Source organism: Monodelphis domestica, chromosome 2 (assembly GCF_027887165.1).
Source record: "Monodelphis domestica isolate mMonDom1 chromosome 2, mMonDom1.pri, whole genome shotgun sequence".
NCBI lineage: Eukaryota > Metazoa > Chordata > Mammalia > Didelphimorphia > Didelphidae > Monodelphis > Monodelphis domestica.
In genome coordinates this window covers 495,532,850-495,560,614 of record NC_077228.1, presented here as the reverse complement: position 1 = coordinate 495,560,614, position 27,765 = coordinate 495,532,850, and the positions used below count along the sequence as shown (strand labels likewise).

General features: G+C 45.8%; 1 protein-coding gene across 2 annotated transcripts; it reads right to left on the bottom strand.

The window, feature by feature from the left end:
* Positions 1–1,879: 1,879 nt before the first annotated feature.
* Positions 1,880–26,791, bottom strand: PLEKHO1 (pleckstrin homology domain containing O1). Of its 2 annotated transcripts, XM_056819328.1 has the most exons (6): positions 25,803–26,791; positions 24,830–24,976; positions 18,284–18,424; positions 17,315–17,419; positions 16,852–16,953; positions 5,916–13,872 (listed from the first exon to the last, which is right to left on the bottom strand). In XM_056819328.1, exons 1-6 carry the CDS (start codon positions 25,830–25,832, stop codon positions 13,171–13,173), a joined length of 1,227 nt encoding a protein of 408 aa, XP_056675306.1. In that variant the 5' UTR covers positions 25,833–26,791; the 3' UTR covers positions 5,916–13,170. The 2 variants fall into 2 exon arrangements, with proteins under 2 accessions (XP_056675307.1, XP_056675306.1); XM_056819329.1 differs by lacking the exon at positions 17,315–17,419 and having other exon boundaries at positions 1,880–13,872; positions 25,803–26,537.
* Between the last annotated feature and the right edge of the window lie 974 nt (positions 26,792–27,765).

Below are 27,765 nucleotides of genomic sequence, written 5' to 3'. Positions count from 1 at the left end.
AATAGCATCTGCTTTGTTGTACACACTGGTGACAAGTGGGGGGCACAGAGTGTGTGAGAGATGGTTCTACTCACTTAAGGAAGTCAGATTATTAGAATTCTAAGCCAGAAAGAATGACTGATAGAAATAATTTTCTATTATTTCAGTGGTTGGCTAAAATCCAAAGGGAGGAATACTTCATGTCATGACACCGAATTGTGGTGTGTTCATGAATAGGTCTTTCTCCCAAAGCATTACTTTGCTTCCGTCTCCCCCTTAATACATCCATATAATACATCCATAACACAAGGCAACCATAGTTCTTAAAAAAAAAAATATATATATATATATCTTATAAAAACCCTTACCTCTTGTCTTGGAATCAATATTGTGCATTGGTTCTAAGGCAGAAGAGTAGTAAGGGCTAGGCAATGGGGGTAAAGTGACTTGCCCAGGGTCATACAACTAGGAAGTGTCTGAGACTACATTTGAACTCAGCATCTCCCATCTCTGGGCCTAACTCTCAATCTACTGAGCTACCTAGCTGCCCCCAACCATAGTTCTTCAGGTCCTTCCTTCCTTCCTTCCTTCCTTCCTTCCTTCCTTCCTTCCTTCCTTCCTTCCTTCCTTCCTTCCTTCCTTCCTTCCTTCCTTCCTTCCTCTTTCTTTCTTTCTTTCTTTCTTTCTTTCTTTCTTTCTTTCTTTCTTTCTTTCTTTCTTTCTTTCTTTCTTTCTTTCTTTCTCTCTTTCTCTCTTTCTCTCTCTCTTTCTTTCTTTCTTCTTTCTTTCTTTCTTTCTTTCTTTCTTTCTTTCTTTCTTTCTTTCTTTCTTTCTTTCTTTCTTTCTTTCTCTCTTTCTTTCTTTCTCTCTTTCTCTCTTTCTCTCTTTCTCTCTTTCTTTCTTTCTTTCTCTCTCTCTCTCTCTCTCTCTCTCTCTCTCTCTCTCTCTCTCTCTTTCTTTCTTTCTTTCTTTCTTTCTTTCTTTCTTTCTTTCTTTCTTTCTTTCTTTCTTTCTTTCTTTCTTTCTTCTATTCAGGCAGTCTTCAAGCCCTTTCTCTTTAACACTTTTGAATGTGGTTGTTCAGATTGCAAATCCAAAGGGTCATGCAGGAACATTTTTTCTTTTGGGCTACCTTTCTCTCTTTCTTGAATTTGGGGTCCTGAGATGTCTGAGCTGTTAGAGCACTATCTTCCTCTTTTAAAGATGCATCCAGATTTAGCAACAGACCTAGTTTTTCATCCAGATGGTCCACAGCTGCCTGCAATGGGAGAATTTTTTAAAATAATACATTTGTATTGATATCTTTTGCTTTCACATTTTATGTATCACCATGTTTCCAACCACATCCCATTTCCAGAGAGCTGTCTTTTATAACAAAGAAAAAAAGGGGGGAAAAATCCCTGAAACTAACCAATTTGTCAAAAATATATGGCATTCTATGCAATGTTCCACACAGCACAGTAAATTCTATTATATTCTCATACCACAGTTTATTTTGCCATTCTTCCAATCAGTGGGCATCTACTTGGTGAAAATTTGGGGGGGAGTAATTTTCCATTCACTGTTCTCTGCTCCCAAGGTTTCTGTATCATTGTTCATAATTTATAATGTATATTTATATAAATGTATATAATTTAAATATATACTTTATAACTTATTTGTAATCTAAAGCCTTTCACAACCTTCTCCCTAATTACCTTTCTATCCTTATCCAAGAGGCAATTGGTGATATGAGACAAGAACTCAGAAGAAAGATTAGACCTGGATATATAGATCTAGAAATCATCTTATGTATATCGAGGACTGAAACCATCAGATGTGGTGAGATGACCATGATCCTTACCTTTTCAAAGAAGGCACAAGAAGTCAGTTAATTAAGAAGCATTTATTAAATATGTACTATGTGTCAAGCACTGTGCTAATCCCTGAGAATACAAGGAAATTGGTAAAAATGATCCCTGCCCACAAGGAGCTCACATTCTAATAGGAGAGCTAATGTGTAAATAACGAGGTACAAAATGAGATTTACAGAAAAACTGTAGGTAATCTCAGAGGGAAAGGCACTAACAGCTGGTGGGTATTGGGAAACTGCAGAAGAGGGTCCAGGACAGAGCCTTGGAGGACATTCACTGTCAATAGACATGACCTGGATGAAGAACAAGCAAAGGACATTGAAGAGAGATCAAACACATAGGAAGAAACAAACAAACGAAAAAAGGCAGTCACAAAACCTAGAGAAAGAAGAGTATTCAGAAGATGTTGATCAATAATGTTCAAGGCTGCAGAGAGGTCAAGAAGGCTCAAAGGCCATTAGATTCAGCTATGAAGAGATCACTGATGACTTTGGAAAGGGCAGTTCCAGTCACACGCTGATGTCGGAAGTGAGATTTCAGAGGTTTAGTGAGAAGGAAGTGGATGGCTTATTGTAGATAGTTCCTTAAGGAGTTTAGAGCTTCAAAGAGGAAGAGAGATTTAGGATAATAGCTAGCAAGGATGGTGTGATCAAGTAATCGTTTTTTTTTTTTAAGGATAGGAAGACATAGACATGCTTGTAGGCAGGAAGGAAGGGACCAATTGACAAAAAGAGACTAAAGATTAGAGAGAATGGAGGTAATAGAGAGGGCAATCTGTTAGAGAAGATGGGAAGGGATGACATCAAGGAGGCATGTAGATGGTTTGCCAATGAAAGGAGAAGGGCCTCTTATTGAAAGTCGGGGATGAAAGAGAAGATAATGACAGAAGATTTGAGCTATGTTAGATGGAAGAGGAAGGGGAAAAGTGGGAGGTTTAGGCAAATGGGCTCAGTTTTTTCAGTGAAGTATGAGTTAAATTCCTAAAAGAAGACGACTGAGGTAGGGATGTATGCAAAGTTTGAAGAGTGAAGAGAACTTTTGAAATAACCATTGTGTTGAGTGGGAAAATAGATATTTTAGGGGTATGTGAAAGGATTGCCTCTCTGAAGTGATGACCCAATTAAGATTGTTGCTATTATTGTTCAGCCACTTCAGTGGCTGACTCTTTGTGACTCCATTTGGGGTTTTCTTGGCAGATATATTGGAGTGGTTTACCATTTCCTTCTCCACTCATTTTTACAAATGAGGAAACTGAGGCAAAAAAGGTTGAGTGAATTGCCTGGGGTCACAGGTTTATTAAATGCCCGAGGCAAGATTTGAACTCAGGAAGATGTCTTCCCAACTCCATTCTCAGCACTTTATCCATGGTGCCACCTAGCTGCCTCAGTTAAGATGATAAAGCATAAATCTTTACTGGTTACAGTCAGCAAGAGTCTTTCTCTAGCCCCATTCAACAGTACACAAATGGGGGTGCAAATTGTGCACATAATTCAAAGTTGGGGTTTGGCAAAGCATGATCAGTGATAAAGCAAGGTGGCAAGTGGCTGAAACATAGGCTAGAGTTGAATTGGTTCCCTGAGGCATCAAGATCAGGAAGGAAGGAGAATGTAGTAAATGTGGGGATGATGGCCTGGGGAAAAACTGGGGTGAAGTCTTTGAAGATTATGAGGAAGAACAGGATTAGGGGTGGTAAGGCATAAGAAAAGATGGAATCATAGGAAGTTATGACCAGATAAATGCATGTCAGAGTTCATGAACATGGAAGTAGAACATTTATAGGTGATGGCAAGATTAAAGGTATGACCATTTCTCTGTGTAGCTGAGGTATTGAATGGATCATAGGAACTGAGTAGATTGAAGAAAGGGGACTATGGGATTTGAGGGATATTTATTTTATTTTTTTAGTCTTACATTTTTTAATTTAATTAATTTAGACTATTTTCCCATGGTTACACGATTCATATTCTTTCCCTCCTCTCCTCCCTCCCCAACGAGCAATTCCACTGGGTTTTACATGTGTCATTGATCAAGACCAATTTCTATATTATTGATATTTACACTAGGATCATTTAGAGTCTACATCCCCAATTATATCCCCATTGACCCATGTGGTCAAGCAGTTGTTTTCCTTCTGTGTTTCTACTCCCACAGTTCTTTCTCTGGATGTGGATAGTGTTCTTTCTCTTAAGTCCTAGAGGGATATTTAGGATGAAGTCTTTTAATTTGAGGGGAAGAGATGGGGAAGAGAAAAAAATGTGTAAGTCAGTTTCTGAACTCATCGAGGAAAGAAGGAGAGTGTCCTGGGGGCATTAGATAATCTCCAGGATCTGGAGTAAGTATTAAATTTGTATGGTGTGATCCTTAAGGAAGGAGGGCTTCCCAAGTGATGATGGTAGAGGAGAGTCTGAACTTGGCAGTGGAAAGCAAGGAATATTCCTACTCCTCTTCCATGACCATTTGAGGAACAAGTGGAAGCACAGCAGGTCCTGGAAAGGGTGATCAGGGAAGCTATGCAATGGGGGAAGCCTTGTCTCAGTAAACACCAGAAAATGGAAGAAGTGAGAATGGAAATGATTTAAGACAAAAGCAAATTTATAACTTTTGAGCACACATTCCAGAGAGTATAGTAGAAGGATGGGTAGATCTGGAATGGGACATTTGGAGGGGTACGGTTATAGGAAAGAATGGGCACCTGGGGATAGGTAAATGGGATTTGTGCTTCTGTAGCTGGGTATACAGGATTATTTGGATGGGGAGATAATAAAGGGCTGGGAGTGTACTAATCAAAGAGGAATGAATCCAAGTATCTAAGAATAAGGAAAACTATCAGGGGCTAGAGAGATGTTTGTTGAGAGAGGCAGGTGATTATTCTAGATCCCCCTTTGAAGGTCATCCTTATAGGATGTTGTGATGCTGTGTTCAAAGAGAGCTAGTAGGCTCATCTCACAGTAGGCAGGAGCTGGAAGTTCAACGGAGTGTTCAGTTTAGAAGGGACCTCTGAAGACCAGGATAATTTGCTGGAACAAGGAGGCCCTGGGGGAATGACCTGAGTTCAGGTGGATGAAGGCCTGGCTCCCTGGGAAGTCTCTGGAGGGAGTCCTAGAATGGAGCTGGAGTAGAGCTCTTTGGGGAGGCCCTGGGGTGAAAACAGAGGGCAGAAGTTGGGTGGCCTGAATCCAGGGCCAAAGTAGGGCTCCCTGGGAAGGGAGATGTAGAAAGGAACTAAGTGGCTACTTCAAGGGCAAAGCAGGGCTCCTTGGGTGAAGATGGATGGCAGGAGGTAAGTGGTCTAGACACTCAGGCTGAAGTAGAGTTCTCTGGGAAATCTCTGGAGCTAGACAGGTGACTAGATCTGGGTTGGTTGATGAATATATTCTGTATATATGTGTATGCATCTCCTCCATTAGAATATAAGCTCCCTGAGGACAGGCACTGTTTCACTTTTGTCTTTGTGTTCAGGGCTCAGCTCTGGCACGCCATAAATGCCTATTGATTGATTGGTTCTGCTCATTTCACTCTGGGAAATAGGGTTTCAGTTCACACAAGCTTCCCCTTATTTCTCTGAATTTCATACTCTCAGGGATGCTTTTTTGGTCCTGTTCCAATGCACTCCTTGGCTTTCTCGAATGAATAACTTTAAGCAGTGGTCCAGCATGCAGCAGACTTGGAATGAACTTCATCGGTGAGGTTGGTCTGGACTGGCCATTACTTTGACCTTCATAGTTTGCATACAGGTAGCCAACTCAGCTAGGGCCACGTAGAGTTGATTCTCATGTCTCTAAGGACCTTCTTTTTCCACACTTCTTTCCCTACCTCCCTGATTAACCAGATCAGGTCTGAATAGCTGGTTAGGGACTGGTTCTTGCTCATCATGCAGTTCTAGGTAGAATGGTCATTGCTCCAATCAGGGCATAGGAGAGGGGGGAGGGAGAGGATGGGTTAGTGCAGGGGTCACCAAACTTTTTACACAGGAGGTCAGTTCACTGTCTCTCAGATTGTTGGAGGGCCGGACTATAAAAAAACCAACTATGAACAAATCTCTATGCACATTGCACATATCTTATTTTAAAGTAAAAAAAATGGGAACAAATACAATATTTAAAATAAAGAACAAGTAAATTTAAATCAACAAACTGACCACTATTTCAATGGGAACTATGGTCATCCTGTGCTCTTCTCACTGACCGCCAATGAAAGAGGTGCCCCTTCTGGAAGTGCAGAAAAATGGCCTCAGGGGGCCACATGTGGCCCTTGGGCCATAGTTTGGGGACCCCTGGGTTAGTGGAACAAAGAAAATTAGGGAAATGGGAGGACCCAGGAATCTCTCTTATCCTTTAGGCCTCTTGTCTAGTTCACTGACCTTCATAATGAGCACCTGAGATTTCTGTCTGCGGCCAGGTGAATTTTAAATTTCTTGGCCCAAAGTACTTGGAAAGAATAAGCCTACAGAGCCAACTCCTCCATTCTCTTTATGTATTAAGGTCCCACATTCACAAGGACAGATTCCCTTTTGCCGGTGAGCTCTTGTTGGGAGCCAATTAGATAGACCAGGAGCTCCTCGAGGGAAGAAAGCATGTTTCTCCCAATGGATAGAATTTTGTGGAAGAAAGGATTCCCCCTTTCCCCACTGTATCACTCTCTCGTGCTGAGACCCAGGAGGACTTTCCATGCTAATGTCTTCCAAAAAGAGATACTCATCCCTTTTTCTCCCCCATTTTATGGTCAGGAAGGTTCATTCTGCTGTCAAAATTACTATTTCCCCAAAGCACTTTCCCCGTGTTTTCAAATGTCAGAAGTTGAATCCAAGGTAGAAGTTTATAGACTGGAGGGAACCTAGAGGACAGAAGAACCCAGAGTCCTCTTCTGTTGGCAGTTTTAAATCTCCTTTTCAATTACTAAGCAAAGCACCAAACTCTCTTTGGAGTCTCCTTTCCTAGCTCTCCCTGACAAAGTGCAAAGTGCTGGTATGGCACCATTTCTAATCTGTTATTCTCTTTTCTGGCATCTGAGGGGCATCTAGGAAGAGAGAAACAAAAAGATAGGTACATACAGAAAGATAGAGCTTGAGACGACTTTCTATTGTGTTACCTTCTCAGATTTCATAGTCCTTGTATACAAAATTCTTGTCCATATGTAAGCAGGTACACGATTCATCTCCTCTAACTCTTCTGTTGTTCAGTGGTGGTTAACTCTTTGTGACTCCATTTGGGGGGTTCTTGGCAGAGATACTGGAGTGGCGTGCCGTTTCCTTCTCCAATTCATTTTACAAATGAGGAAACTGACCTAAGGTTAAGGGACTTGCCCAAGGTCACATAGCTAGGCAATGTCTGAGGCCAGATTCAAACTCAGGGAGATGAGTCTCTGTGACTCCTGGACCAATACTCTCTCAAACCATTCTTATTCTTTAGCCAGATCATAGTAGCTAACAGCTCACATTTGCATCACACTCCCTATGGACCAAGCACTGGGCTACCCCCCTTACTGATCTTTACAACAATCATGTGAGGTGGTTGCTATTATTATCTTCATTTTACTGATGAGGAAATGGAGATAAATAAAGATTAAGTGACTTTGCCAAGGTCACACAGAGGGCCAAATTCTAACTCAGATCTTCCCGACTCCAAGTCCAGCACTATCTGGGTTGGGATACATCTAGGGGTAGACAGACCTTTCGACCCACTCTGCTTTAGTACGCTTTGGTTCCCTCCATTCCTCAGAGAAGCAGACTCTGTTAGGGATTCTTTGCATGTGCTGGTCCAGTTTCGTGTCTGCTCACCTAGCAAGGTGTGCAAGGTAACCAGGTGGCCATAGAGCCAGCCAGAGCTCAGTCTGATGCTCCCTCAGATGCTTACTAGCTGTGTGACTCTGGTCAAGTCATTTCATCTTTGTCAGCCTGTTTCCTCATCCATAAAATAAAGATAATAACAATAAGGACCTCATTGGGTTGCTTGTGAGGATCAAACCAGAGACTGTATGTAGCGTGGGGCCAACCATAAAGCGCTATAATAAATGTGAACTATTATTGTTATGTTATCGTGTTGCCCAGAAGCGGAGGCAAGAAAGAGACGGGCTTTTTGTGGTTCCTGAAAAGTCCCGGGACTTCTGGGTAGGGTTGACTCCATGGGTGACCTTCCTGTTTTTTCTCTTCCTTCAAGGAAGATGCTCTGGTGAAGGGGGGAGGAAGAAAGAAATGGAAGTGCCTGTGGGAAGCGATGCCCAAAGACCACCCTCAACAGGCAGGAGGGGGGCGGTTGCTCTTCATTTTCCTCCACTTCTGTTGGGAGTAGACGGATAAGAAGTCCCAACCCAGATCCCTCCGAAGCTGCCTGGGGAGGAGCTGGAATCACTGAGTTTGGGTAGTGGGTACCAGGCACACCTGGTCAGCAGCATCCCGTCTGTGCATCTTGAGCATCCAATTCCCTCCAGGGTCCTCCCCATTCTAGTTCACCTTGCCTCCCAGCCCCCCATCTCAAAGACCCAACCTTCAAAGAAACTGCTGATTTCCAGAGGGCAGGGGGCGGAGGGTGGGTGTCTCTGGCTCCCCCTCATTTCCTGAGAGCAGCAGAGCTGTGAGCTGCTCTAATTGACCTCCAGGGTCTCAGCTGCGCTAAGTTGGGTGATGGGTGGATATAGTTAGGCCTGTAATTAGTGCAGGGGAATCTAGGTCAGAGCAGTTGGAGTGTCGATGCTGGGGGTGTCGGCGGAGGGCAGTGGGCAACAACTGGGTTCCCCATGGGGGGAGACAGGGAGGTGGCTGAACTGAGGAAAGGATGTGGTGAGACTCACAGACCCACATGGACACAAGAATATGGTCACAGTGACAGACACAGTTTTGTGTGTGTGTGTGTGTGTGTGTTCCCGCATTCATTTGGGTTTCTTTCCAACTTCTCCATATATGGTGCTACTCTAGAGCAGGCTGGGGATTGGCTGCCATAGTTGGGAGCCGGGAGGTAGGAAGAGAACAGCAAAGGAGCAAAGCCAAGGGACGGAGGTAAAGACGTCCCCCTCACCAGGGACTGAGAGCCGCGGAGTCTGTGGCTTGCAGAACTAGGCAGTTTCGGGTTCCTTCTAAGGTTTGAATGAGAGGACTCCCCCCACGTTGGTTTTGGGGGTGCAGAAGAGGGAAAGGAGTGAGGGCTACTGCTCATTTATTTCTAGCTCCTTGGGCTGCCGCCGGCTCCCGGCTTTTGTTTGAATCCGGAGAAAGGAGAAAGCCTTGCAGGGCAGGGGGAATGATGGGGATGGGGTAGAGGTAGGGGGTGGTAGTGGGGACAATTCAGAGATCTCTGATACCTTAGAGAACATAGAAAAAACCCAGGAAGAACATAAGTTCTTCCACTTCAGGAGACAATGGCTCTGCTATTCTTTTTAATAAGGCTGACCCCAAACACCCTCTAGACCCTCATTCTGTAGCCTACATTCATTATAGGCTTGGAAGGCGCAAGGAGACGCAGATGCTGGCAGTGACTGAATGTGAAGCAAGGGAGTGATCCTCCTCTTTCTAATGCTTCCCCTAAATATTAGCTGCTAATTCCTCATCTTAGACTGCTCACTTTCCCCGATCCAGAGGACTCTGAAAGTTATTCTCTGTCTCCCAGATTATTTTTGTGCAAAGATAAGATAGTAAATTTGTCATTGGCAAGTAAGATGGGAATGGGAGTGGGGGTGGTGGTTAATCATTTTCTGCAAAATGACTGATAGCTCATAGACTCAACATTTTAGACCCACCCCTCCCCACCCATTTTCTTTGAACAGATGAAGAAACAGAGGCAGAAGGTTAAGAGACTTTCCCAGGATGACAACTAATTGAGAGGACTGTACCTCAGATCTCCTGTCTCCCCATTTAGCAGTGAGCTCATGCTCTAAGCATCTCTCCAGTTTCCCTCACTTACTTGCTCCTTTCTTCTTTCTCCCACCAGTGGTGGCTGATTTGGGTCCTACATAATCCACTGATCCACAAAAGACAAAGAATAATGGCAGAGGGGGTGAAAGGGATGACATACTTTAGGGGTGGTGGCAAAGGAAATGACTGAGTCCCACTATAGAGTAGGGGGAAAGAGATAGCAGAATAAAGGATCCTTCATCCAGTTAGTAAGTAGAACTGACTAAACTGCTGTTGACTCAAAAACATGTCTATAAAGGACAATGAAACACTGACTCACTATCGGCACAGTCTAAGCTTTGAACTTCTTTTCTAGCAGGGATGACACACTTGTCTTTAACCAGTCCACACAATCATAACTGCAACAAAGATTAGACATTCTAGTCTTGAAACAGTGAAACAATCTAGGTTAAGCCAGGATTGAGTTCGTGAACTTGACCTCATTAGCACCATATGGTAACCAGCTGAGTTAACAGGTCTAATAAGATAATAAGAGCATGGATTAAAAAAAGATGAATTGTCCAGTTTCAGCATTTTGCTAGGGGACTGAAGACTGCTGGTCTTGGGTGTGTAATCAATGCATGAATAAAAAAGCATTAAGGGGGTACAGATAGGTGGCTGAGAGGATAGAGAGACAGGACTGGAGACAAGAAGTCCTGAGTTCAAATGTGGTCTCAGACACTTATGTGACCCTGGGCAAGTCACTTAACCCCAAAAGTCTATTCCTTACCATTCTTCTGCTTTGGAACCAATACTTGCAAGACTTTTTTTTTTAAGCATTTAGGAAGTGCTTATGATGTGCAAAGTATTGTGCCAATTACTGGGGATACGGACTGAAAATTAAAATAGGTTGTGCTCCCAAGAATCTCAGTTCTAAGGGAAGAAACATAAATAGATGGATCTAGTTGCAAGTCAGATGGAAAGGCCCCATGGTCTTTAGGGTACACCTTAGAGCACAATCCCAAGTGCTCCCCTCATTCTCACTAGGGAGCCAACTTTTTCTTTTCTCCCCCTTTCTCTTTGGCTCCCCTTTTCCCTAGTGTCTCCCCCATCTCTCCAGTCCCCCAGGAACCAAGATTAAGTGGCATGTTTTAGGAATACATGTCATTCTTGCTCTTTGTCTCTCCTCTGGTTACGTGGGAGTGACTAGGAAGAAAAAAGGGGGAAATGCTGGTAAAATAAAATGAAAATAAAATAAGATGGGAAGATTTAGAAATAGAAAGAAAGGGTAGGTTTAATTCAGACTGTGGGTGGCCATAAAAAGATTGACTTCTATTGGCTGGGTCAGGGGGCTTTGGAGGTCTTATGCCTTTAGAGGTAAGAGTACCCACAATTGTATTTCTCTCTTCTGTTAACAGAAGGCAGCTAGTTGGTGTAGTGGCTGGAAGACCTGGAAGACTCCACTCCCTGAGTTCAAATTTGACCTTAGCCACTCACTAGCTGTGTAACCCTGGGCAAGTCACTTACTCCTGTTTGCTAGTTCCCTCATCTGTCAAATGAGTTGGAGAAGGAAATGGCAACCATTTCAGAATCTCTGCCAAGGAAACCCCAAATTTGGAGTCACAAAGAGTCAGATATGATTGAAATGCCTAAATGACACCAACTTCCCAAAACCCAGAAGATCACTAGCCTGGGCTATGGAGAAGCCAGTCTTGAAATTTAAGCCCAAAGCAGCATCCTCTGTTCCCCATCAAAGTGGGTTAAATGCTCTTTAGAGAAGGTGCTTGCTCAAGGTTTTTGCTCAAGGGAATTTCCAGACTATGAAGAAATAGAGAGCTGAAAGACTGCAGAGGTGGAGGTGGAAGGACTCTCCTCCTGACTAGATTTTGGGGTGTCATCAAGGGGAGAAATGGAATGATCTTAGGAGCCAGCCTTGGGTTAGTGAGGTGGTAAAGGGTTGTGTTCCTCCAAGTACCACCTTCTTTTTATTCCTTCCACTTCATCTCCAGATCATTTGGGGAGTGAAGGGGGGAATGTTGATGTTTGCTTTGTCTTATTGGTCATATCTACTCATAGTTCCATTTTACTGCACATAAACATTCCTGTCCCCTTTGCTATTCTAAGTCTTTTAAACTCTTGTCTTTAAACTCTATAAACTCTATAAGAAATAACAGAGAAAGGAGAGAGGGAGCTCAAATATCAATGAGGGGCTATGTAAAGGGTTGAAAGGCACCCTGGAGATTAGGACCAAGAAGTTAATAATGCAGTGTCCTTTCTTTTCCTTCCTTCCTTCCTTTCTTCCTTCCTTCCTTCCAATCTCTCTCTCTCTCTCTCTCTCTCTCTCTCTCTCTCTCTCTCTCTCTCTCTCTCTCTCTCTCTCAGCATTAAACTGTCTTCATCTCTCTCTTTCTTGAAATCATTGACATTTCTTGTCTTTTTCCTTCTGTCATTGCTGCAAATGGCAGAGGACAAGAAGCATAGGCTTTGAAGTTTAACTTGTATAGGATTTTTCATAAACAAAAAAGCAAAGAAGCCTGGCACTTGTTGGACCAAAGAGGCTGGAGTCAAGGGTATATGTGCTCAACTCCTTCCTTGGTAGTGAATCCCTTTCTGAGATAGGGACCAGCAGTCTTGGGGGTTGGGGCAGGCAGGGTAGAAAGTTCTGACTTGTCTAAAAGAGGAACATGAACATGTGTGTGGTGTTCCCCCTTTCTCCTACCCATCGTGCTCCACAATCAAGTTTCATTCTTAGATCAGTTCTCCCTCCGGGACAGCTGTCTCTTGTTCCTCTCATCTTCCTGAGAAGCAGAGAGAAAGCCAACATCTCTTCACAGTTCTACTATAAGCATTATGACTTTAAACTCCTTTTGGGGTGGAGGGAGAAGTAAACACCAAAATAAAGAAGAAAGAAATAAAAGAGAAAGGAGAGGGGAAGCTCAAAAATCAACAAGGCGCTGGATGAGAAAGATTGTGTCCCATTATTGTTGGGACACTTCCCCTGCCCCAGCCCCTCTTCCCTTCACTGACACCAGGGGTTGAACAGATGGAAGTGGAACCCACTTCCCCAGAGTGTGGACTTTCTGGCTGAAATTTTACCCTGAGAGGGCAAACCCGGACAAAGGGATAAAGGGATTACTTCCCTCGCCCCCATCAAGCTAGGCTATGAAACGTAAACGCGCAGCCTCTGTGTTGGGGTAGGGAGCCCCATTCTTATCCCTCCTCCTAGCCTCTCTAGGGCCGGCTGAGTAGCTTCTGAAAGCCTCCAACATCTCAGGTCTTTACCATTCGGTAGGGAATGCCCTCTCCCTCAAATCTGGGCCAGTGGATGGCTCCAGAGGGAAAAGGGGACTGAACGAGGGAAGATCACGCATCGGCAGGAGCCTCGAGGTTGTTTTTTTTTTCCTTTTTGGATTGTGGTAAATTAAAAAAACAAAATAAAACAAAACGTCCCGTGTCCCGGCGTCTGTCTGTCCATCCCTCCCTTCAATGTGTCCCAGACCCCTTTTCCCTGCCCCCTCACATCAGGCTCTTCCGGAACTGGCTGTGCTGAGAAGAATGTCTGAGCTGAGAGTCTGGGGTCTGAAGGTCCATCTGTCTGTACAGGTCTCTCAGCTCCTTCACCTCCTGCAGTACTTTCTTTGCCTGGCTCCAGTTAGACGATGCTTCCCCAAGCAGTCGCTCTGTTTCCAGCAGCAGCTGTTCTGACTCGGAGTCGGGGGGAGAGCGCGGAGGGTCCTTGGCCTTTCGCTTCCCATCCCCCAGCCCCTGTACCTCAGCCAGCAGCTCCTGAGTCTTCTCCAGTTTCCTCGCTACCAGGTCCTGGATCCGGGACAGCTGTGCGGGGTGAGGTGGGGTTGGGGCGGACGGATCCTGCGCCTGCAGCAGGCTATGGGCCGGGGCAGCGTCCCGCTGGGACAAGATTTCTTCCAAGGAGGCACACCGGCCTTTCTCGGAGGGCGTCTGCTTCTTGGGGGCCTGGGGGGTGTAGGGGGCCCCCTTGTCTGGCTTCTCCCAGGACCGGGGAAAGCTATGGCCCTGGTCCGAGGCGGGATGGATTCGGTCTGAGTCTGCTCGTCGCCGGCCTTCTGCCAGCTGGGCCATAGATTTGTCCAGGTCAACGCGGAAACTCTCCGCGCAGGAGGTGGGATCCTCGGGGGAAGGGTCCTCTTCTTGGATCAGGTCCAGGGTCAGCATTCCATCCGAGGTAGAGGTGGAGGCCTGCGTCCCAAGCATGACAATCATGGTTATGGGGAGAGACACTGGGAACGACCCCTGAGCGCACTCCACTCCTCCCTGACTGGTGCTTCCTCCAACTAATTCTAAGAAACAAGCATTTATCCCATGCCTATTTTGTGCCGCTGCGGCTCAGTGGATAGAACAAAAAAAAACTCGGGTTCAAATCCAACCTCCCATACTTCCTAGCTGTGACCTCTGGCAAGTCACTGAGTCTCAACATGCCTAGGAGGCAACTGGGTGTCTCCGGAATCGAGAGCTGGGCTTGGAGTCAGGAAGACCTGAGTTCAAATCCAACCTAGATGTGTGATCAGGACAAGTTCTTGTCGGACTCTGGGGTTTAGGCAGCAGGGTCGGAAGCAGCTAGGAAGTCCAAATCTGGCCTCGGACTCCGTTAGCTGAGAACCCTAAGCAGATCACCTAACTTCTGTCTCTCTCCATTTCCTTCTGTAAAGCAGGGACAATAATAATGGCGCCCACTCAAGGGTTGTTGTGAGGATCAGATGAGGCCATATTGGTAAAGAGTGCTTAGGGCAATGCCTGGCACACAGTAGGCACTCTGTACATGCTCATTCTCCTCTCCCTTTCAATGACATGACTGACTCTTCAATTCTCTCTGCTTTCCTGAGCTCCCCAGCCTCATCCCGGGAGCTTCAAAAGCAAACTCCAAGACAAAGCAATACTCAGAATTCTAAATCCCTCTGAAACTTGGATAAACCACATTCATATCTCAAATGAGCAAACTTACACAAACACGTTAATGGAAAATGACATTTATATAGTGCTTTATACATGCTGTCTTAATAGAGCCTCACAACAATCCAGATATGTCACCTAATTGACATTTTTCCATGTATTATCTTCTGACATCTCTTATATTTTAAAAATATTAAAAAATTCTTGTATTATTTATACTTTTCATATTTTTCTCTTCCAAATTTCTTTCTCCTTGACTCAAGGGTCTTCTGTCGCTAATCCTTTTCCTACAGAGCTGCCAAAGGGATATTCCAAAAGTACCAGACTGACCATATCACACTCCTGCTCCATAAATGCTCCCTATGACTGCTACGATCATATATAAACTTATCTGGCCTTCAAGATCCTTCCCAATCTGGCTCCAAACTGCCCCTCTAGACTTTCTCTACATGATTCCCCAAAATATATTCTTTTTTTTTTTTTTAAATAAACCCTTACTTTCCATCTTGGAATCAATACTGTATATTGGTTCCAAGGCAGAAGAGTGGTAAGGATTAGGCAATGGGGAGCAAGTGATTTGCCCAGGGTCACACAATTGGGCCAACATATACTCTTGAGTCAAATTGGCCTTGCTATTCTTCACAGATAGCCTTCTATCCACCATCTACCGCCTTTGAGCCTGTAGGATTTAAAATTAATGTCCAATACTCCAAGTATTATATTCTATAAAGTTTATTAATAATCACTTGAAGTAAAAGAATAAAAAGGCAATTATCTAACAAAATATAAGATCACATGAGTAGATTCTCTTGCCACTCACCTCTCACCACCTCCACCAAAGGGGATCACAGGAAGAGAGTGAGAGTTGGGGCTACACCAAATTTATATCCTCCCTACATCAGTATGTAACATGAGAAGGAACATAGGATATTGGGAATTGGAGTTCTAGGGTACAGAAATTAATCACACAATCCTCTACACCATCTGCCCTCCATGTCTAGAATGTACTTCCTCTTGACCAAATTCTGTCTCTTAGAATCAATCCTTAGCTTCCTTCAAAGCTCAGCTCAAGCATTGCCTCTTACAGGGAGCCTTTTCTGATCCTCATCCTCATCCCGTCCCTTGCTGCTAATGCCTCCTCTCACAAATTTCCACTTTTTTATTGGGTTTATACTTGGAGGTGACCATTCTTTCTCCCCTGTTAAAATGTGTTTCTTGAGTTTTAGAACTTGTATTTTTGTCTTTGCATTCCCAGCTCTTAGCAAGGGTTTAATAAATTTTTGATGACTGATTAGCCTTTCAACTAGACAAAGTTCTTCTGAGGGACATGGTAGTATATACATGGAGATTTTGAACCTTTCACTTCATATCCCATATGTTCTTAGTATTTTCCCAAATTCCCTATAATCTCTCCTGCGTCTGAGTCTCCAAGTTGTCGGGATCATGTTATTGGTATTTAACTGGCTGTAACTCCTCCCATGTTCTCTTTTTTTGGGCAACAGTCAGCAGTGATGGTGGTGAGTGGGGATGACTGAAAATGGCTCACCAGCCATGGGCACGTGGTTTTTATTTTGTATCCTCTTTACTCCTTGATTTCTAATGATCTTTAATAAACCTCCTAAACTATAATAATTATTAGAGATGATAATTTATTTTTTGCAGTAGAGAGTATAACTTTTTGCATATCTACATCCTAACACAGGTAAGTGGTATGTGCTAAGTATTTAAATATTTATAGAATTAAGGGTTGAGATAATGATCCATGAAGTATTTTTTTTAACCCTTACATTCTGTCCTAGTAACAATTCTAAGACAGAAGGGCAAGGGCTAAGCAAATGGGATGAAGTGACAGGGTTACATAGCTAGGAAGTATCTGAGGTCAGATTTTTTTAAAAAACCCTTACCTTCCATCTTGGAGTCAATATTGTGTATTGGCTCCAAGGCAGAAGAGTGGTAAGGGCTAGGCAATGGGGGTCAAGTGACTTGCCCAGGGTCATACAGCTGAGGTCAGATTTGAGCCCATTTCCTTTTGACTCCAGGTCTGGCTCTCTATCCACTGTACCACCTGGCTATCCCCATGACCCATAAAATATTAAGGAAAACTAAGATGTTCTGGGAGATGTACACAACCTTTAGAGACTGATGGCACTGACTTGGACAATCACACCCATTTTACAAGATGTCCCTTAGGCCATTTATGAAATCAGATCTTTCCCTGGATGGAAGAGGGGTCTCATTTAGCATGGAAATTCTTGTGTTCTTACGTACCACAGCCATTAGGTGTCCTCGGGTTGGGGGACGTCGAGAGTGCTGGATCTTTGCTCTGTCACGGGTGGGATGGGCGAGGTAGCTGTCTTCTTCCACGGTGACCTGAGGATGAGAAGACTTTTGTTCTCTAGAACCTCCTTCCTTCTATCCCAACTTCCCTGAAAATGCCTGCACAGAGGAACAGATCCCATGACCTGTCCCACAATAAGTCCCATGGATTTCAGGATGTCCTAGGCTTGAAAGAACCTCTACTCTGGTCCCTAAACTCTGGTCCTCAGATCCTGAAATGGGCATAAAGACTTGGGCAAGAGAGCTGGGAAGGAGGTAGAAGGAGGGAAGCATGAGTTTGAGAGAGAGAGGGAGTTGGAGGGGAGCAGGTCGATGGGGCCAGTTAGTTAATTCGGCTTTCCTCTTGATGCTAGCTAGACCTGCCCATCTCCACTCTGATCCCAACCTCACCAACCTCATCCAGGATTCGGTTCTTGGCTCGGGTGATGGCAGAACTGAGAGCGTTAATCCAAGACTCCTTCTCCTCTGGACTCACTGCCAGGAAGATCAGGTTGGGTGCCTGGTTGGGGTGGGGTGGGGGGTTGAAGATTCTTGTTATAACCTGGGTATTACAGTTAATGCCCCTACCCCTGAGGGTACCTTGGAGACCTCAGAGGGAAAACACCAAGATGTCTTCTGTCTTGGCCCCACCTTTTCCAGGAGGCAGATTCTATTTCTGTTGCCATCTCTTCTCTTCCCCCTCCCCACAAACCCACGCCACCTCTTTAGGGATGCCACAATGACCCCCCCACAAAAGTGCACCCCTGGGCACTCTGTCTTGGTGGCGATAATGGGAAACACATTTCGTCCAGGAGAGAGTCTTGGGCTCTGCTGTCCTGGACCCTAAACTCAAATGAAGTATGGATGTGAAGGAGAGAATACTGAGAGGGACACAGGTGATTATGGGGCTGGAGAAGAGAAGGCTGGTGGGTGGGGGGCAGTGAAGGACAGGCAAAAATAATAAGAATACTCCAAAATAAAGAACTAAAAGATCTTTACATGTATGAAGGAACATTTTCCAGGAAATGGGAGTAGCTGCTGTGTGTTCCCTCAGACAAAAGGAAATAGGCTTAGTCTACAACTCGCCTCTTAGGGACAATGCAAGCATTCACTCCCAAGAGAAGTAAAAGGGGCTTTCTTCTCCGGGCAAATTTAAGAAAACGGGATGGGTAGCGGGACATCGGGGGTGTAGGAGAAAGTTGAGGGATGAATGCTTTCCAAGAAAAGGTCAGAGTAGATGGGGGGAGCCTGGGGACTCTGGACTTGGGAGGTAAGAGGGCTCGAGGAGAGAAGCAGCGAGCCTGTGTGTGGGAGAGAGAGATCTTCTCGACAGCGCTGCGTAAGCAAAGCGTCCAGGGGGGCCGAGGCGGCAGGGACGACATACCATGTTCCCAGGCTGTTTGGAGTGTGCCAGGGTAAACTTGCTGTGATTCTTCTTGCTCCGGCTCTTGGATTTCCGAAGCTCCTCGCATTTCTCATAGTCGCTCAGGTCAAATACTTCCTGGACATTTTTCTCATCTTTTATCTAGGGGGGGGGCGGGGGGGCGGGGTGAATTGGTGTGGGGGAGATAAGAATTATTTGGCCCTTTTCCCCCATTAACTCATTGGTTCAAACCAGCCCAAGGAGAGGAAAAAAACCAAAACCATCAAAGTCTGGAGTGGTTGCATGTCAGGAGGTTCTGAGAGAAACAAGAGGGAGGGGAGGTATTGGGAAGGTTCACATAACTACTAGCTGGAGGATTTGTTCATAACCTATTCCTGGGGTAACTAGGGGCTCAGTGTATAGAGAGATGGGCCTAGAGAAGGGAGGTCCTGGGTTCAAATTCGACCTCAGAAACGTCCTAGCTGTGTGACCCTGGGTAAGTCACTTAACCCCAATTGCCCAGTCCTTCCCACTCTTTGTCTTGGAAATGATGCTTAGTATTGATTCTAAGGCAGAAGGTAAAGGTTTTTAGAAAAACAAAACAAATCCTATTCCCCTATTCTTCTCCACCAGGGTAGTTTTTAAAAACTCTTCCTTTTTGTCTTAGTAACAACTCTAAACCAGAAGGGCTTAAGTGACTTGCTCAGGGTCACACAGCTAGGAAGGGTCTGAGGCCAGATTAAAACCCAGGTCCTCCCAATTCCAGGCCTGGTTTTCTATGCTCTGAGCCACTTAGCTTCCCCCACCATGACAGAGTTTACATTTTCTCAATCCCACTCTTCCTCTGCCCTCCTTAGTCCTTTAGAGGACATGATTTAAGTGGCTATGATCATCCCATGAGCTGGAGAAGGCAAGCATAGCCTCTGGACTCTCTCAAGGCTCCCAAATAAAATTCTCTTAACCTTTCTCCCCCAGGTTCATTTAAAAAAAAAATCCTTATCTTCTGTCTTAGAATCAGTACTGTATATTGGTTCCAAGGCAGAAGAGTGGTAGGGGCTAGGCAGTGGGGGTTAAGTGACTTGCCTAGGGTCACACAGCTGGGAAGTGTTTGAGGCCAGATTTAAACCCAGGATCTCCCCTCTCTAGGGTTGACTCTCCATCCATTGAGCCATCTGGCCACCCCCTCCCAGGTTCATTTTTAAATTTTCTCTTAGGACCCTCTCCTATGCTTTCCCAGAATGTCCCCACTGTCTTCTGTGGCTGGTGGGCTTAGAAGTAGATCTTGTGTTCATTTAGGACAGAGGTCAGCAGAAGTAGTCCCATCCATGATCTTAGAAAGAAAGAGGTACTACGACAGGAACGTCTTCAGGCTAGGGTACTCCTCCCACTACAAAGACCCTCACTGTGGGGGCCCCTTCTCAGCTCCCACCTTTATGATACCTTTTTTAAAAGTCTCATCTGCCTGTTGTATTTCAGGAGCTAGATTGCCATAGCAACAGAGACTCACTACCTGTGCTGCAAAGCTTGCTCAGTACAGTAAAAAACTACAAATCCTTCCCCTCTTCTCCCTCAGGCCCCCTTCATAGTCCTGGGTCCATTCAACCTAGACTCCTTGAGTCTAGAAAAATCATCTAATAGTAATAGAACATGTTACAGCCTATACAACAACACAGTAAGGTGGCTCCTACAAGCACTGTTAGCCCCATATTACAGACAAGCAAACTGAGCTCCTTGGAGGTGAGGTGACTAGTCCAGCTTTGCTGGGGCTGCCCCTGCCTCCTGCCTCTGCCGGAGTGATGCTTCAAAAGACACAAGACTCTTTAAAAGAAAATACTCCATGATCTCCTTGTACCTCCCCATTTGGAGAACTGAAGGTTTCTTACAGTTAAGAAATTCTTCCTTAAATCTAATCATCATCTTTCCTATTGTAATCTTCTAAGATTCTACCTTCATCCTCTTGGCCTTCTCTGATCACAACAAAGCAAAGTCCCTTCATCTTTCTCCCCAAGTTCATCTTTTAAACTTTCTCTTAGGATCCTCTTCTATCCTCCCCTCACTGTCTTCTGGTATTTGGGGGTCCTAGAATGGGTCTTTGGACTCATTTGGGTTTCATCAGGTCAGAGGACCATGATTTCTGGAAGCTAGGATGAAAGAAACACAGACTGGTCTCCCTGGGTCTCATAGTACTAGCCTTGTTATGGATAAACACACAACTACATGTAGCTGCATGTTTCCCAAGTCCCCCCTGGGACACAGTCCTATGCACAGCAGAGTCCCCCAGTAAGAGATAACAAAAGGCACCTCCTCAGATACAGAATTCTGAGGCCCATCTATTTTAGACAGTGCTCCAGGGGTGATTTTGCCCCTCTTCCTGCTTCCAAATAAGACTCTTGGTTCCATCTCTACCATTCCCTAAACACTGATCACCACTTCCACTCCGCAATGTCTACCTATTCTTTGGAACCAAGAACTGCTTTATAGTATTGGGCACAGTAACAAAGTCCATCCTCTCACCCCCAGCTACGTTCCAGTTTATCCATCTACTTTGATTTTCTTTCATGGTTGGGGTCTCCCAAACCTCTTCTCTTCTTTATCTCCTTAAACTTTTTTTAAGAGGGGGAGAAGGAACCCAAAACTCTGAAGTCACATTAGCGGAGATGCGGCCAGCCCTTAGCAAGGGGCTCCTACATCAAGAACAATTCCCAGAAACATGGGGCAGGGACATGGGATAATGTGTCATGTCTCTTCTCCTGTCTTTTCCCAGAGTTGAGAATACCAACAGAGACCAGAAATGGTGCAGAGGAAGATGAGGGGTGTGTTTTCGGAGAGGGCACAAGAATGGGGTTGGGCAGTTTGTTCTTTTTTCTCCTTGAGATGAAAGGAGTGGGTTCATCTGTAGTCAGAATGGACAATTTGGAAGAGGCTACAGGAAAACGGGAAAATTGAGATGACCGTTGGGTAGGATGGGGGAAGAAAGAGACAGAAGTAATAAAAGAAGAAACACTTCAAGGGGTCAGGGTCGGGGGGGGGGGGGAGGTTCTGGACCTTGGTTTCCTTCCTTCATTTTATTATAGTTGGGTTTTTTCCCATCAAAAAATATCTAGGGTAGCTAGGTAGCAAAGAGTATAGAGTGATAAGCTTGGAGTTGGGAAGAGCTGAGTTCAAATATGACCTTAGGCATTTCCTAGCTAAGTGACCCTGGGCAAATCACTTAACCCTCATTGCCTAGCCCTTGTCCCTCTTCTGCCTTTGAACTGTTATTAAGATAGAAGATAAGAGTTAAAAAAAAAATCTCTAAACTACACTTACAAAATTTTTGACCTTTCAAAATCTCCTCTTTCCTTCTTTTGCCTCGACATCCCCTGATCCACAAAGTCAGAGATGTTTATTTAAAAAAAAAAAAGACATGTCCTGATCCCCTTACCCTCACTATTCTAAGATCTCACTGAGGGAGATTTCTATTCCTGAAGTGTCAGCAAGACTTCTCTTGAGTACCCTCAGATCTTTCATGAGACCTTAGTGCTAGGAATTGGAAAACCTATCAACCAGACAGATAAGCTGCTTTTGAGTGGGAATTTAGATCACCCCTAAAGAATCTCTCTCTTGGTATTAGAAGGTCCCTTCCCTCCTGGCATGGCCTGACTGTTCTATGGTCCCCAGAGCTAAATGATCGTTGGAGAGAAGCGACAAATAACAGGGAGTACACCAGGGCATGTGGGGATAAAGAAAAAGATACTCTTGTATCATCATTATCGCCATCAGAACTAGCATTTATATAGCACTTTAAGGGTTGCAAAGCACTTTCTATAGTTACCTCTGTTGCTCTTGCATGAAACAACTTGTAAATGGGCTAAAATATAATAGTATGTCACAGGAGTCTTAATGCAGCTTTAAATTATTTAAATTTCAAGCTAAGATGAAAATCTATTAATATGGAATGACTTTACATTAAAGCTTAAAACTTCTCTAGGATGTATACCCTTTAACTTTCCCATGAAACTTACATTGATTATTCCAAGTCTTCAATATTCAATCCTCTCAGGCAGTGCTCAAGCACTTTGAGGAAAAGGGTTCCTTTGGCCTGAGATGGGGTCACAGTCACCCACTAGAGTGCTGGGGAAGGGCTGTGAGGGATGTGGGGCAAATTTCATACCCTTCTCTATGGATGAGATGAACTTTGGGGCTCTATTAAAGGTTCTTAAAATTTGGGCTTATTTCTACATAGAAAATGCCTCCAAAGAAGAGTGAGACATCAACTTCTTTGTTTCTCAAATCAGCTAATGCCTTAATCTTTTCTTTTTGTAAGCCCTTACCCTCTCTCTTAGAATTGATAATAAATATTAATTCCAAGGCAGAAGAGTAATAAGGGCTGGACAATGGGGGTTAAGTGACTTACCCAGGGTCTCCCAGGTCCAGCTAGGAGATGTCTGAGGTCAGATTTTGAACCTAGGTCTGGCTTTCAATCCACTGAACCACCTACCTGACCCCCTAATCTTTTCTGATGGTAGAACATAGCTATATTCTGAATCTCTCATTTGAAACACTTTCCCTCATAACTAACCAGAGGTTGCTGATTCATAGAACACAAAGCATCTCTGCCTGGGGCCATTCCATCCCTCCCTCTGCCTTCATGCTCCAACCTTCTTCCCCTACAGTCAGAGGTCAGTCACCCTGACCCTCTCCATGACTACTCCTTACTGAAACACAGACAAGAAAGGGATGCCCTGTTTTCTTTTGTTCCTTCCTATTCTCTCCTCCCTCTCACCATAGTTGTGTTTCCCCTCATGATGTGACGTGTGGGAAGTCCTCCCTGACTGTTCTCTGATGTTTCCTGCCATTATGAAGTTCAGGGAAAACAGATCATACACTTGGACACTTGTTCAGGAAAGCCAGAAAATTGTGGAGAAAATCTGAAGAAATTATGTGTGTGTGTGTGTGTGTGTGTGTGTGTGTGTATACACGCATGTTACACTAAAGGGATATTTTCCTGTCCTGAGTCCCTAAAAACAAATCAGCTTGATTCCTTCTCCTTTCTTCCTCCCCGGGGACCCACACTTTCTCCAGTATCCAGCCCCTACATTGATCTGGACAAATTGAGATTTCACTCTTGGAGAGGAATTGGGGGTGAGGCTTGGGGGGGGGGGTCAAAGGCTTCCAGGTCTCCTGCTCTGCTACAACCTCGATTACTCCTGGACCTTTAGTCTCTAGTCTTGGCCAGAATGTGCATGAATACCATAAAAGGATTTATTTGCCCAAGTTCAATCTCCAGAATACAAAAAGCTGCTCCTTAAACCAGGGGGCCCTGGGAAGTGAGAATTCAAGGAGGTACTGGGTAGTGAGAAAAGAGAAGGAGGAGAAGAAGCCAAGGAAGTCACACTCTCTGGACTGGAAAGTCCAGGAGGACATTCCCAGCTGTGACACAGAGCTAGACATAGGGACGAAGTGACTTGTGTCCGGGCAGGCAGTTAAGATTTCTCATTGCTCTAGAAACCCAAGTTCTGGCTTTGTGTTTTCTGGTTTGAAATACCAAGTCCTTTTCTTCCCTCCAAGGAAACACACAGAAAGCAGGGGGTGAGGAAGAGGGAGTACAATGTCTGGGATCTAGGACCAGGACGTGTGTGTCCTAACCCAACACGAGTTGAAGTTTCTAGTTTAACAACAGAACTGGAGCCAGCTGGGGAAAAGACAAAGACTGTTGGCTGCCTTTCCCCCCCTGTGATTTCCTCCTTCAGGGAGGCAAAGAGCAGGATAAGCAACCCTTTCTCTGGTGCCCAATTGACATGGAAGTTTTTTCTGTTCCTTTTATTATCCTGGGACATGGGGGAGAGAGAAGATCTTAATGGCTCCATAATAAGAACTTCATAAATGTGTGTTAAGTTGACTGGTAGTAAGTAACACCCAGAATCCCCTGGCACTGACAGACCAATGGAGTCTAGCCCAGGTCACTGGTGAAGGGACTTTCACATATCCCAGCAGTTATCTCGGTCTCCCAGTCAGGGTGTTATTATTCTATCTCCGTTATGATTCAGTGCAGCTGAGCTGTTGATATGATCAATGTATATGGCCTCTCTAGAAACAGGAAAAGGGAGGGAGGTTGGCTAGGGGCTCGGGGTTGGGGGGGGGGGGACGGAGGGACGGACTGAGTAGAATGTTTTAGCAGCAGCAGAGGAAACAATTCTGTCTGCAGATGGAGGCTGCAGACAGGACTGGGGGTGGAGGAAGGAGGGGACATTGGGGGAAGGGCTCCCCGTTTATCAGAGGGTTTAAAAACCATCTTGGGATAAAAATCCCCATTGTTAGCATAAAAATGTATGGAGAGAAAAAAAGCACCAACTACTAGGCTTCAAACTCAACGCGGGGCATTTCTCCCCAAAGGGCAACCTTTCTATAGGACGAGGGCTGGCAGAGGATACTCAGCTCCCTCAACTTGCTGTGGGAATACAAATATGGTTCAGAAGAGTGGGGTGGGGGTGGGGAGGTAGAAGTGAGGGGATGCAAAAGGCTGATGTAGAGAATGAGGGAATGTGGAGAGGAGAGCTGGGGTGGTTGGAGGCGAAGGGATCCTACCTCCTTGTCAGAGATGTAGAGCTGGTCCCCCTTCAACACCACGTAGCGGTTTTTCCAGATCTCCCTAAAAATCCCTTTCCCACAGAATTTCCGCACCCAGCCGACCTTCTCAGGCAGTACGGACTGATGGTTTCCATCCTGGGGCCCCTGCAGCAGGGGGTGGGGGGTGGGGAAAAGAAGGAAGCAAATTAAGTGTTAATTTCTTCTTTCTCTCCCCCCCCCCCCCCATTTAGCAGCTTCCCTCCCCGCCTTCGCGATCACCCATGGGGCTGGAGAGACAGGGAGGTTCCCGCGGGTCCTCACTCCTGCCAGTTAGTCCCCTTGCCCATCATGACCTCCCTCAGCCAGAAATAAACAACTGAAACAACCCAGTAGAGGTGATGCAGAAGCTGGGAGTCCAGGCCTTGGGGAGGGAGGGGGTGTGAAAAAGAAAGTGGGGACTGGTGACTCTCTCCCACTGTCCTTCCCCCCCACCCCCGCCCCCACCCCATTTTCCTCTTTTCTTAGCGTCTGGGGTTAATGGCATTTTAGTCTATTTTTCATTGTCTCCCCCCTCCCACCCCCCACCGTAAAGCACGATGCAAACTACTGCTGGTTTCCCAGTGGAGAAGAGATAGGGGAAGAAGAGAACCTGAGGCAAGTCCTACCCATCTCGACCAGTCTTCCCCCAGCAAAAAAGCACCCCCAAACCCTGAAGGTTCTTGTGAGCCACTCGGGTGACAGGCTCAGGGATCCGCGGGAGGTAACCGCATCCCATAGATTGAATGAAATGTAAAATCTTCAGATTGGGATGGCAAAGGAAGGGGGGGGGGGAAGGGGAGCAGGCGCGGTGGGGGGTGGTGGTGGAAGGGGACACGACTCTGTGCTTTCATGGTCCCTGCCCCCCACAAAACAGGCCGGAACCCCGGAAGGAGATGGAGGGGGTCCTGGTAGGAGAAAGTCAACTGAATTAGAGGAGGCAAGAGACACTCACCCTCTTGGTGGAATTGTTCTTCTTCATCATCCCGGGTGGGCGCGGGCAGAGGGGAGGGGGTGGGGGGGCCGGCCCGGGGTCCCGGTGGCGGAGGCCGGTTTGATGTGGCTCGTTCCAAGGGGGAGGGTGTTGGAGATGCCCCCAGCGCCGCCTCCTCCGCCGCCTCCTCCTCCTCCCTCTTCTAGACTCTCCCAGTCTCCCTTCTTTGTAGCTCCGGTTACACTAAGGGCCAGCCTCCCTCGCACTCACACTCTCACACACACGCATGCCTGCCCCCCCTCGGCTCCCTCCATCCCGCCCCCCGCACACCCCCCATCCCGATCCCGGCGCACGCACAAACACGCGCCTGCTCAGGCTCTGGGCTCTCCTCCGACCTGGCTCTCTCTGGGCTACCCAGTCCGCTCCCGGCAGCTCCATCCACAGTTGCCCGCCCGGGCCCCGCTGACGTCGTGAGTTCAGAATAAAGGGCGAATCGCGGAGCCCGACCTACTGTGCAGCTTCCCCCTCCCTCCTTTGTTTCTGACTCACCAGGGGTAAAGAAGAGGAGAAGCGAGATCGACACAGAGAGACCCAGAAGGGGAGCACAGAGTGCCACAGAGGTGGAGAGGAGACAGCCAGCCAGACAGACCCCCAGTGAGAGGAGGAGCCAGGGAGGCTGCTAGAAGGGGAAGAAACAGATGGAGAATCCTAGGACCAGGGGGCGCAGCTAGAGAGCCCAGGAGCAAGAAATGGTTAAACACACACACACACACACACACACACACACACACACACACACACACACACACACACACACACACACAGGTTTAAACATTGCGATGAGGGTGTTTCTTCTCCCAGGGCTTGACATTTCTCCCTTTTGGACTCTCCCTCCAAACCAGGGAAGATGGGGAGCAGGAGAGCCGGAGGGGAAGGGAAAGTGATAAAGAAAGTGGTCTAGGGAGTTTAGGTACTATGGAAAAGTTTTCTGCTCTTTCTCTTCCAGAGGAAGACTGTGGGTGGGGAAGGGCATCAGAGGTGGGAGGGAGGGACTGAGGAGAGGGAATAAATTCTGATTGGGGGAAACCCTGTAGCCAGCCCAATTCTAGGAGAGCCTGTGGTTCTGGACCTATAGCCTCAGTGTCCTCAGCTAGTCGCTACAGGAGACAGGACTGAGGGTGCGCCAATCTCCCATCTGCTCGTAGGTTCACTCACCAGGTAGTTTTGGACAAGGCTCTTTTTATCCTTCGGTAGACTGTCCAGCTATAAAGTGGAGAGAATAGTCCCTACTTTTCGGGATGTTGTTAGAACAAAGTGAGATTAGAAATGACAGTTCTTTGAAAATTAAAGTACTGTAGAAGTGAACGAGATAATTACTGTTGGGAAAGAAAATGGGCTGGTCAAGAGGGGGGAGAGAGAGACAGAGAGAGAGAGAGAGACAGAGACAGAGAGACAGAGACAGAGACAGAGAGAGACAGAGGGACAGACAGACAGAGAGACAGAGACACACTGAGAGAGAAGGATCATAGATGGACAGTATCTCAATTTATGCATTGTCAGGATCTAGAGTAAAGGAAGACTACCGACCACCCCCCCCACTCCCCCACCCCCCCCACACCCCACGGACCTACTTTGAAGGATTCCTAAAAGGACATGAACATGGACTAGAGTCAATTAGGATGAGAACACAACGAAGTGTTAACACATTAATGAAATCCCTCCCAGTCCATCAAATTACTGTCAAAATCTTAGCTGGTGGGTGGGAGAATGTCAATTTATTTATTTATTTACTTTTACTTCTGGAATTCTCTTAGAGTATGACCTACTTAGAAGCAGGCAAGGGTGCTCAGTGGATAGAGAGCCAGACCTGAAGATAGGAGGCCCTTGGTTCAAATCTGGCCTCTGACACTTCTTAGCTGTATGATCCTGGGCAAGTCACTTAACCCCAAATGCCTATACCATACCACTTTTCTACCTTGGAACC